This window comes from Nerophis lumbriciformis, linkage group LG04 (genome assembly GCF_033978685.3).
Source record: "Nerophis lumbriciformis linkage group LG04, RoL_Nlum_v2.1, whole genome shotgun sequence".
Lineage (NCBI taxonomy): Eukaryota > Metazoa > Chordata > Actinopteri > Syngnathiformes > Syngnathidae > Nerophis > Nerophis lumbriciformis.
The window spans coordinates 22,408,363-22,421,207 of NC_084551.2; the positions used below are offsets into that span (position 1 = coordinate 22,408,363).

General features: G+C 39.6%; 1 protein-coding gene across 2 annotated transcripts in view; it reads left to right on the forward strand.

Annotated features, from left to right (window-relative positions):
- The window catches only part of LOC133597770 (CUB and sushi domain-containing protein 3-like), a 589,433-nt gene that overhangs the window by 333,650 nt on the left and 242,938 nt on the right, over positions 1-12,845 (forward strand). For both annotated transcript variants that reach the window (XM_061950753.2, XM_061950761.2), the window contains exons 32-34: positions 1,131-1,244; positions 1,706-1,801; positions 2,144-2,347. In XM_061950753.2, the coding sequence (XP_061806737.1) occupies positions 1,131-1,244; positions 1,706-1,801; positions 2,144-2,347 (414 nt within the window). The remainder of the gene's footprint in view (positions 1-1,130; positions 1,245-1,705; positions 1,802-2,143; positions 2,348-12,845) is intronic.

Sequence of the window (12,845 nt, forward strand, 5' to 3'; positions counted from 1 at the left end):
ACTTGAGGGTTCCAGGTTCGATCCCCGCTTCCGCCATCCTCGTCGCTGCCGTTGTGTCCTTGAGCAAGACACTTTACCCACCTGCTCCCAGTGCCACCCACACTGGTTTAAATGTAACTTAGATATTGGGTTTCACTATGTAAAAGCGCTTTGAGTCACTGGAGAAAAGCGCTATATAAATATAATTCACTTCACTTCAATATTTGTAGATCAGGCCCTGATAGTAGTAGAGTATCAGTTTCTTATACTTTATGCTAATCAATTTATTTTAAATTTGTTTTAATTTCTTGTACTCACTTAATTTTGGTTTGCCTATATGTGTACAGCATTTGAAAAGATTTGGAGAAAAATAATGGGCTCAAAAAGATTTTTCGATTCTGGATGTACTGTATTTCTTGGCAAGAAGGCAAATTTGACTGAGCCTCTGTAAAAGTACAACTCAGGTCGTAAACGCTGCATTATGACTACAATGACAAGCAATGGCGCACTAATTCACATTGAGTGCTGTATTTTGTTGTTCAATGTGTCATGATTGGGCAGCACGGTGGTACAGTGGTTAGCACTCGTGCCTCACAGCGAAATATCCTGGGGTTTGTGGTCTCTGTGTGGAGTTTGCATGTTCTCTCCATGACTGCGTGGGTTCTCTGGGGATAAGGTGATTGGCAACATTACATTAGCCTTAGTGTGTGAATGTTGTCTGTCAATCTGTGTTGGCCCTGTGATGAGGTACTGACTTGTCCAGGGGCGTACCACACCTTCCGCACTGGTGTAGCTGGGATAGGTTCCAGCGACCCCTAAGAGTGACAAACGGTAGAAAATGGATGGATGGAAGTGTAGTGATTGTCAGGAGGTGTCTATACACTGTTTGCAAGGTATGCTGTTTAGAGACAAATTGTTCTTTTGTTGCATATTTTAAATGTTTTAGCACACTGTAGCCTTTTGCAAACATATTTTGACCACCAGTAACAATGTTTAGGCCTGTGTTAACTGTTTTGAAAATATGTAGTTAGGTGTACTGCTGCTTTAAAGCAATAAAGAAAAACTGTATCGGTAATTAGGTAAATTAATTGTACTGTGCTGCAGTACAACTTTTTTAGCTGTCATCTGTTCTTTACTTCTGTTGCTTACAGTGCTGTTTGGTCAATTTGTGGTGTTCCATACGTTGGCAAGTGATCTTGTCGAAATCTATGATGGATCCTCAACCGAGTCACCGCTTCTTTCCTCCATTTATGGATCCCACTCAGGTAGACACATGTTGAAGCATCTTGGCTATTTCTCTGTTTGTATTTGTTTTAGGTTGCTGGGTCACAGGTATGCCAAGTCCTGGTAATCAAGTAATTGTGTCTGCTGTGCTTCCAGGCGACACATTTATCCAGATAAGTGGACAAAACATCACAGCTTCATTCAATCAGCTTGGATGAACTCCAATCTTAATTATAACAACTGAATAAACATTGTTTTTGCCAATTAAACTAACGCAAGCCATATGTTTTTACATTCTTTTGGTGAGACAATTTAGAGAAAATAACAATATGCCCTTTTGTTGAATCACGGTACAGCTTTTGAAAGATTAAATTATAAATCATGCTGAAATAAACCCAGCTGAAAACATTTAACAAGCTGGTCTAGTTGTTTGTGGTCATTAGCATGAGCGGCTGTGCCTAAAAATAATTTTGACCGTGTCTCATTTGCTTTTACACTTCAGGGGAGACGCTCCCTTTGAGCTCAGGAAACAAGGTATCGCTCAAGTTTACCTCAAATGGCACAGATACAGCAAAAGGATTCCATTTTGTTTACCAAGGTAAGGCTTCTTTTCACAAACTGTTCCTGCAATTTTACTGGTTCAATTGACTTTGAGGTTAAATGAGCACAACTGCTTCCTTAGATATATTTTAATTATATGTCATCATCATATATATAATGTGTGTGGCAGAGTGGAATGCTGTAAAGTCACAGTGCTAAATCAGGCAGAGCAGAGAGCAATGACTAATCACATGAGAGAAGACTCATGAGGGTCTAACGATTCCCCTCAACCCCTTTTGTATTTCCATCTATCTCCTCTTGTCTTTGTCTATCAAACACAAACACCACTCCTTTGTCTTTGTTGTCCTCTTCCCTGTTCCTTCCTTCGCCTCATCTCCAGCCGTCCCCAGGACAAGCTCCACTCAGTGTAGCTCGGTCCCCGAACCACGATTTGGGAAGCGTCTCGGGAACGACTTTGGCACCAGTATGGTGGTGCTGTTTGAATGCAATCCTGGTTATACGCTGCACGGCGCCAGCGCCATCAGGTGTGAAGCCGTGCCCAATGCCCTGGCCCAATGGAACGGCACTGTGCCCACATGTGCCGGTAAGTGGCCTCATCCGCAACTGTCTATTTGCTCGCTTTGTGCACAGGTACACATTTCCCAGCATGAACTGTTTTTGATTTCAGTGGAAAGGCAAAACAAGTCAAAACAAAATATATACATAGTTAGAGTTAAAGTACCACTGACATAGGACCACTGAAGTGAGCCTGTTTGCATGATTATATATTGAGATGTAGTAGAATTAGGGATGGATACCTTTCACATTTGAATTGATACGGTACCAATTCGCAGTACCTGGGAATCGACACTGGTTCTCAGCGTTACCAATTTTCAGTATTTTTGTATCTGAATATGTGAAATTTGTTTTGATTTAAACCAGGGGTGCTCACACTTTTTCTGCAGGCGAGCTACTTTTCAATTGATCAAGTCGTGGGGATCTACCTCATTCATATATATAATTTATATTTACTTATTTATGAAATATATGTTTTTGTTAACAAGTTAAAGGTGTTTAATGATAATACAAGCATGTTTAACACATATAGTTAATATTGTTAATAAATTAAAGGTGTTTAATGATAATACAAGCATGTTTAATACATATAGTTAATATTGTTAACGAGTTAAAGGTGTTTAATGATAATACAAGCATGTTTAATACATATAGTTAATATTGTTAATAAGTTAAAGGTGTTTAAAGATAATGCAAGCATGTTTAACACATATAGTTAATATTGTTAACAAGTTAAAGATGTTTAATGATAATGCAAGCATGTTTAACACATATAAATGATAAATAAATGGGTTGTACTTGTATAGCGCTTTTCTACCTTCAAGGTACTCAAAGCGCTTTGACACTACTTCCACATTTACCCATTCACACACACATTCACACACTGATGGAGGGAGCTGCCATGCAAGGCGCTAACCAGCACCCATCAGGAGCAAGGGTGAAGTGTCTTGCTCAGGACACAACGGACATGACGAGGTTGGTACTAGGTGGGGATTGAACCAGGGACCCTCGGGTCGCGCACGGCCATTCTTCCACTGCGCCATGCCGTCCCTATATATATAGTTAATATTGTTAATAAATTAAAGGTGTTTAATGGTAATACAAGAATGCTTAACACATATAGTTAATATTGTTAACAAGTTAAAGGTGTTTAAAGATAATACAAGCATGTTTAACACATATAGTTAATATTGTTAACAACTTAAAGGTGGTTAAAGATAATACAAGCATGTTTAACACATATAGTTAATATTGTTAACAAGTTAAAGGTGTTTAAAGATAATACAAGCATGTTTAACACATAGTTAATATTGTTAATAAGTTAAAAGTGTTTAAAGATAATACATGCATGTTTAACACATATAGATTCCTTTCTTTCATGAAGACAAGAATATAAGTTGGTGTATTACCTGATTCTGATGACTTGCATTGGTGGTGCTGATAATGTCCACATTTTCGAATGGAGGAGAAAAAAAGTCCTCCTTTCTGTCCAATACTACATAAAAGTGGTTGGTTTTTGCCATCTTATTCGTCCAGCTTCCATACTCCTTTGTATACACTTTACAAGAAATACATTGTCGGCAAACTCCGTAGCTTGCTAGCTTGTGCACGCCAGCTTTCTGAGACTCTTATTTTGTAAGCGCAGGCAGAATGAAGCAGCACTTTTATTGTGCAACTGTGCAGTCGGTCTTTGGAGTTTTGACGACAGGTACGGCGCCAGAGTCTGTTGAAATAAAGTGTTTCTCGCCTTCCTGTCGGTAATTTTAATGAGCTGGCAGCAGCAAGCGTCATCTCAGAAGACCCTCGGGTGCCGTGAATGTCAATCAAGTGACGAAAGTGACGTCATAGTGAAGATTTATGATCGCTCATTTTTAGGACTATTTTTTTAATGCCTGGCTGGTGATCGACTGACACACCCTCCACGATCGACCGGTAGCTCGCGATAGACGTAATGAGCACCCCTGATTTAAACAACAATAACATACCGTATATTACCAAATAAACGCCCTTGTGCAAATAACCGCCCATGTCCGCCCGGGGTCTGACCCCATTTTGTAAATTAACCGCCTCTTCCTAATAACCGCCTATGTCCAAATAGACAAGGGCTGTTATTTGCATAATTTAGATTAAAATCATATTGATTTCATTAAGCCCAATTTATAAGTTAAAAGGAAAAGCAAAGGTGCAGTATTTCTGGTCATTACGGTAACAGCAGACGTTACGTGGGGATTCTGGGTAATCAACATATTGCAATGGGTCACCGCATATAGCGTAACACACACTCAACGACAACAAAAAACCCACGAGGAAAAGTTTCAACATGGCAAGCAACAGTAGCAGTGAGTTGAATGAACAGGATACCGGTACATCACAACTGATGGACGGGAATACTTTAAGGGGGAAGAAGAACAGAAAGTTTGACTTAAAGTTCAAGGTAGCGGTTGTGAAGTATGCGGAGCCGAATTCTGGTTTGGCAGCGGACAGGCAGTTTAACGTTGACCCAAAACTTGTACGAGAATGGAAACAAAATAAGGGAGAACTACTATCTCAGTCGGCAATCGATGGAAAACGGGCTCGCTTATCTGGTGGAGGTAGGAAGAAAGTGAGCGACGAGCTTGATGCTAATTTGTGTCAGTGGATACATCACGTTCGTGGACTGAACCACCGTGTGTCCCGCAAAATGATCTCTTGTTTTTTTGTTTGTATGTTTCCAATAGCTTTTACATTTAAAGTTTTTTGTACGGAAAAAAAATACTGGACAGTAACCATTGTAACCAAATAATGGCCTGGTGCAAAAATAAATAAAAGCCTTGTGCAAATAACCGCCTGCTTCTTTTAAACGCCTGTCTCCAAAATTGATTTTGTGAAATAAACGCCTGGGCTACTATTTAGTAATATACGGTAGATCAGTGAGCTGTGCTGTCCAGTTGTTATCTTTTCTCAAACTTATGTCTCACATATGCAAGTACTGTGCTGTACTGTATTAAATAGTAGGCTTTGCATGCATACATTAGATGGCAGTAGTGTTAATCCTGCCTTAGCCAAGAAGTAGTCTTTGCCATTGAATTGAATGTGCCAGTCATTTATTTTGTTTAGCCCTACAAATTGATTAAACTTTAAGCATAACACCGGCTGTTGGATCGTAATGTGCATCTTAGTTGTAGTTTTTCCCGGCAAAGTGCTCGAACCACATGTAACAAAAATATCGAGCTATGGTACCGTTTAATTTTACGTGAATCTGTACCCGGTAATACCTATAAATGTACCAAATTACGCTCACGTCCCTAATTAGAAGCACAAATGCATTGTAATTATTAACATACTCTTAGCTTTATTTTGAGTGTGTGAATGTGGACTGACTGACTGAATAATGGGGTTTCAGTTCTTTGTAGTTCTCACTGTGTCTGGAAAAGCGCTATATAAATTGAATCTATTATTATCATTACCGTTTTTTCTGGACTGTAAGGCGCACTTCAAATTCTTTCATTTTCTCAAATATTGACACAGCGCCTTATAACATAACGTACAGATTAAATTGTGTTGTGCTTGCTGACCTCGAAGCAATTGTATTTGGTACATGGTGTAATTATAAGTGTGAGCAGTAGATGGCAGTCACACATGACGGATAAATGTGGACTGCAGGCTGATGCCTGTTCAATAAAATACAGGTGAGCGAGCAAGCCCAAAACGTTGATGTTTCATTGAGAATATAGAACATTGCACACGGTGCTTAAAAATCTGTCAAAATGTTTTAGTACAACTTTGGTAAGCTACGAATCAGCATTGCTTGATGGATTGTCGGAGCATTACGACTACCATAGTCAGGCATACTGTGCTTCAACATACAGGTATTATAGTGTGTGTATAAGGACCCCAAAATGGCACCTATTTGGAGACATATTATCTGGCGTTTTGTTTCGACCTATTATACAAAACCAACGTTTCTTCGCTATAGATTCCTGTTGTTGTGTATTTTGGGATCTGCATAAGTCCCAAAAATATGCGTTCCTCCGCCATTGTAGCCTCCGCCGTAGTCAATAAGCTATTTTTGTTTGTCCTCTTGTTGTGGGGGATTCATCCTCCGCTGTTGCCATTTTTAATATAAAGTAAAGTCTAGTTCTAACGTATATCTGTTAGTAGACTCGCTACAAAAGTACAAGTACAACAAAAATGACGGGGAGGAGACATTGTTGAAGTGGAGCCACGTAAATAAGACCGCCCATAAAACCGCGCATCAGAAAGCGGCGAGAAGATGGTCTGTGAAACATAATCTATGAAGCATGTTGGCCAAGGAACTACCATTACATGTTAAGTAAACCACAAAAAAGTGTTTTCAAATGTAAAAAAATCAAATCATAATATTATCTCTTTATTGCGCCTTATAATCCGGTGCGCCTTTTGTATGAAAATAGACCTGAATAGACCCGCTCATCGGCAGTGCGCCCTATGGTCCAAAAATTATTATATTTGAAAATGTACCCTAACTCTTATTAAAAACTAACTACTTAAAATTTGGAGAAAAAAAATCTAATGAGGATACATTGAAGAAGCTAAGTAGCATTGGATAATGGACATATACTGTATACAATGTTATGCCTGTTTACAGGAATACTGTTTCAACCAGGAATCCCACAATGGCAGCAAACTGTTTGGCATGACATGCTCTTACCATGCCCGTAATGCAGATTTAAAAAGTCGAAAAGTATTAAACGTCGCGCAAAAGTCACGGAAGTGCCACCCCTCGTTGCGTAGTCCCAAAGGGGGTTAAACCAAAAGGTCAAAAACACATGAAAACAAAAAGTAAACATGAAAGAACACTAAGGGGGACAAAAAAGAGCATGCAGCTGCTGCAACCAGATGATGCTATTTCAGCAATGCCGTTTTTTTCATACAGCAACTAAAGCACCACGTCACTTAAACGTTTACATTTATGAGGAGGATATGTGCTCCTGCTATTGCTGCTGCAGCTACATGCAACCTGAAGGATTTCCAACTTCCGCTTATACCGTACGGTCGGTATGAAGGGAAATGTTTGTGTTTTTTAAATATTTTGGTCGATTTGACTTTTTAATACCAGGGTATATCTTAAAACCGGTACTTTGCCCATGCTTAGTGTGCACGCACTACGTGCTTGTGCATGTGCGACACGCCTTTTTAATCGGGCTGAATGGCAAAGTTTACACATTTTAACTTCTATCTGTGGACTGTTCAAGCCAGCGGTTGTATTTATCTAACGAGGGCGAGAGGGACTGTTTTTAAATGTAAAAGGACTTTGTGCTACATTTTATATGCATGAAAGTGCTCTACAATTAAAGTTAGGTTGTTTTTTTTTGTGGTTTTTTTTGTTTGTTTGTTTATTAAAGCTAGAGGAGCCACATTTCATCAAACACAGAAGTGCTCAAATTTGTCTTTGATCTTAACTTGTACTTGGGCAACATAATGGGATTTGTATTTACAATAGAGAAGTGACTCATAAGGCCCCATTCCAAGGTGGATCTTGTGTGAGAGGAAGAAGGGGGTTCATCATTTTGCAATGCAGTCTGCTGAAAATGATGGAAAGTGTCACTCTACATAGCAAAGTTGGAATTGGCAAAAAATACATTGTAAGATATTAAACACTCAATATTGACTCCATCTGAAGGCTTTGTTGCATATGAAATTCATAGGAATTCATGGTTTGAAAAAGTTTGGCCTAAAGAGCACACACGCTGCCATGATTGCCCTGTTGAGTTTATGGAGAATAATTGACACCCCCCATGTTATCACACACCAACAAAATGCTTTACTGAACACCTTTTAAAATATAAAGCAATGCAGATTATCTTTCTCTGGCACTTTTTATTGGTCCCAGTGACATGATTTTCCACATCTTAGGCATCTTCTTGTGTCAACCAGTTAGGTAGAATTAACAAGACAACTTTACTGGATAAACAAAAAGTAAGCAATTGATTAACATATTTTAACTTTTTTTATTTCCTGCACAACTTGAAAGCTTTGGTAGCAAAGTGTGCACAAATACTAAATCATTCAGACCTTTGAAAATCATAAGTGCAGAGACTTGCATAAGCGCTCAGTGCTCTGATTACTTCCCTGTAAAGCCAACTCCATAAAATTCACAGTCGATGCAAACATTTTGTTAGGTGTCAACAAGTTAGCAGCTCCCAAAAAAGCCTGCATTTAAACATTTTATTTTTGTTTTCGAAATAGTACAGTTTTATTTAAAATGTGTTGTTCTTTGTGGTCATTTCTCACCATACAGCCCACAATGACAGGCTAGACAGATCATTATTTGTATGTATTTATATTTTTATATGTTTTGGTGCAAATGCTAATACTAAAATATATCAGATTTAAAAAAAATAAATAAATAACAGGAAGAACAAGTTGTACACGCTGCTTGCATACATAACTGATATATTGATTGAACGGTGCTTAATTAAAATTCCCGATGAAGACACATCAGATGGTGCAAACAATGTCTCATAATGTGTAGTCCCCACGCTTGTCTACCTGCGGCAACTCTGACTTATGAGCTTGCCACAGATTGAGATGGGTGGGGAGCTCTCATGCTTTTATGAGCCTCATGATTTCTAATCTTGCGCTACAAATTATGTGAAGTGACAGCTCAGGGGACTCAAAGGAGCAGTTAAATCAAAGCAAAATTGCAAGTCCTTCCTTGAAATGCATCTGGAGCTTCCCGTTACGATGTTGGTCATGTGTTGGATGAATCGAAAGCTTTTGAAACCTGCAGTCATCTGACATTGTACCTCTGTCTTTCTGAGATCCCAGTGGTGATACCTATATGTGTCCTTAAAAGTATTCTTCCTGCAGGTATACATGGTAGCGTGGAGGGGAAATAATATATGCTTATGCCAGAGTCACATCAAGGGCCATAATTAGTAACACAACACCATTTCCAAAAAGGAGGAGCTTTAGGCCTTACATAATATAAATGCAATGAATCGACAAATATAAGTAATAATATGTCATAGCAGGAAGAATAAAAATCGAATTGAATAAGAATGTAATCCGGTCAGTGAAGTCAAGCTTGTCATTAAACCCAATGGGGTTCCTGTCGCAGGCCGGCCTGGCTGTGTGGGACCGGTGTGCCCTTGTTCCCTGGGCGCCACACCTGCTGTTTTGGGTTGGGCTCTCTGGGTGGCTGGGGCTGTACTTTGGCTCCTGCACACACTGGGAGTCAAATATATTGTACATACAAATACAAATATAGACTCATTATTATTATATACAATTATTCATACATACGCTCCCACATACATACACACACAAATACAGTACATACCTACACACTCAAAGTCTGTACATCCACACGTACATTCACTGCACAAACATACATATGCACATACATGTACATATACATTCACTGTACAAACATACATATACACATACTGTACATATACAAGCACATATGCATACTTACACTCATGCATGTAATCACGTTTCATCAAACACATATTAATGTTGTTCTCCCAGGGGAAACTGGATAACACATAGCACATTGACAAAGCTTAACATATTGCTACTATAACAATCTACAAGGTTACTACAGTTTGCTTCTCTTTCTTCCGCCCCATTTATCTGCTTCATTTTGTATTTCAAGTTATCGTCACATATAAGTATTGTTGCATTTGAAACAATTGTATTGTTGATAATAGAGTTAATTATTATTATTATTCATTAGCAATAGTGCTATTTCTATTGGTATTTGTATTGCTGCATTTGTAGTGTAATGATGCTCATTGTCTTTTCTGTGTTATTAATACTTACTTCACGAACTGCTTCTTTGCTATCACTTTTACTATCATATTTGTACATATCCTATTCGTTGATGCAGTTCTGTTGTTCTTGTTGTTGGTATTGTTATTGTTGTGTTTGTTGTTGTATCTTTGTCTTATCCCCATCTTGTCCCCGCAATCACCCCCTCTGTCTTTCTTTTTGTCTCTTTCTATACCCTCCTGCTTCGGCCCGGCTGCACCAAATAATAATATTAATCCATTTAATAAAATCAAATACAAATAAGGCAACAAGAGAGGTATCCCACACTTCTCTTTTGTAAAGTAAATCTGTACAGCCGATATGGGCATCTACATCAACAATATGATTTGCCTGAGTAGCTGGACAGGACAAAAAAAAACAAACAAAAAAAACAGGGTTGTCATTATTTATACACCTGTCAAACATGATGTTCTCACAACCGAACACTTATTATCTCAGGCAGTGGCTTTCATATTTAACTTGTATAGCAGAATTTAAAAGAAGTCATTATATAGCAGTCCTGTTGGTATTCAATTCCATAATATCAGCTCTAAACCTGTGACCATCAAGTTTGTTTGTGGTCCTATTAAATCTGTGGTACACATAACATCCATCCATCCATCCATCCATTTTCTACTGCTTGTTCCTTTTGGGTCACGGGGGGTGCTGCAGCCTATCTCACGGCTTCTGTCATGATCTGTGGTCTGAATCATGTTTTTTGTTATTTTCTGTTAGTTTAAGACTCCTTTACTTCCTGTTTGCGCACCCTTGTTTGTTTTAGTTTCCATGACGACTTATGATTTTCACCTGCCTCTTGCGTTCGGGACACACCTGTTTCTAATCAGGAGACTATTATTTAAGCCTGTCGTTGCCAGTTAGTCGGTCTGGCGACATTGTTCTTTTCATGCTATGTCCATGCTTGCTGCCTCCGGAGTCCTATGAGCCAAAAGAACCCGATAGGACTCCTTCTTCAGCTTGGCGGCATCCTTCACCGCCCGTGTCCACCAACGGGTTCTAGGATTACCGCCACGACAGGCCGCAACTACCTTGCGGCCACAGCTCCAATCATCCGCCTCAACAATAGAGGTGCGGAACATGGTCCACTCGGACTCAATGTCCAGCACCTCCCTCGTGACATGTTCAAAGTTCTTCCAGAGGTGGGAATTGAAACTCTCTCTGACAGGAGACTTTGCAAGACGTTCCCAGCAGACCCTCACAATGCGTTTGGGCCTGCCAGGTCTGTCCGGCATCTTCCCCCACCATCGCAGCCAACTCACCACCAGTTGGTGATCGGTAGAAAGCTTCGCCCCTCTCTTCACCTGAGTGTCCAAAACATAAGGCCGCAAATCCGATGACACAACTACAAAGTCTATCATGGAACTGCGGCCTAGAGTGTCCTGGTGCCAAGTGCACATATGGACACCCTTATGTTTGAACATGGTGTTTGTTATGGACAATCTGTGACGAGCACAAAAGTTCAATAACAAAACACCACTCGGGTTCCGATCCGGGCGGCCATTCTTCCCAATCACGCCTCTCCAGGTTTCACTTTCGTTGCCAACATGAGCGTTGAAGTCCCCCAGTAGGACAAGGGAATCACCTGGGGGAGCACTTTCCAGTACTCCTTCGAGTGTATCCAAAAAGGGTGGGTACTCTGAACTGCTGTTTGGTGCGTAAGCACAAACAACAGTCAGGACCCGTTCCCCCACCTGAAGGCGGAGGGAAGCTACCCTCTCGTCCACTGGGTTGAACTCCAACGTGCAGGCTTTGAGCCGGGGGGGCAACAAGAATTGCTACCCCAGCCCGTCGCCTCTCACTGCGTGCAACGCCAGTGTGGAAGAGAGTCCAGCCCCTCTCGAGATAACTGGTTCCAGAGCCCTTGCTGTGCGTTGAAGTGAGTACGACTATATCGCGCACTAGCTCAGGCTCCTTCCCCTCAGCGAGGTGATATTCCATGTCCCAAGAGCTAGCTTATGTAGCCGAGGATCGGACCGCCAAGTGCCCTGCCGCCCAGCTCACAACGCACCCGACCTCTATGGCCCCTCCCATGAGTGGTGAGCCCACTGGAGTCTGTTGTATTCTTTTTTGTCTATAAAATGCAGGATACAACACTACAATGTTTTGTTTTTTTTAATTTTCAAACCATAACAAAATATATGGCTTTTTTTTTTTTTTTACCTTCAGGGCTCCCGGGGACCATAAAGGGTCTCAGTCATTAGAATGTTAAAAATAAGTAAAATTATCATTATTTTTTACGCTTACAATAAATCTCTTTAGCAACTTCAGGTTTATATAAAGTAAAAAAAAAAAAGCCTTTCTGTCAAAGACAACTTTTTGTTTCAATGGTAAAACTAAAATATGCAGGTACCACATTTATTTTTATTGTTTTAATTCTGGCAACTGAACTGCAAATGTTTTAGCGTAAAATCTTTTTTCATTTTCTCATTTTTACAGTGTACAATATAATGGATAACTTGCTTTGAAATCCCAAGACAAGCAAACATTTAAGTATTTATTTTTATTTGAACAAAAACCTGTTTGGAATGTAAGACAATATTGGTTGCATTATTAAATATTAAAGTTTAAATTATTTTACATTGATCTGCTTTTGCTCTTGGTGAAAAAAAAGTTCCCTCAGTGTGCAATATGGGTGGTAAGATTGTGTTTTTGTTTAAATTGTTATCTATACACTGTGCAATCATTTAGTGTGCAATATATATTATTACTTATTTTCAGTTTTTCATTACGTT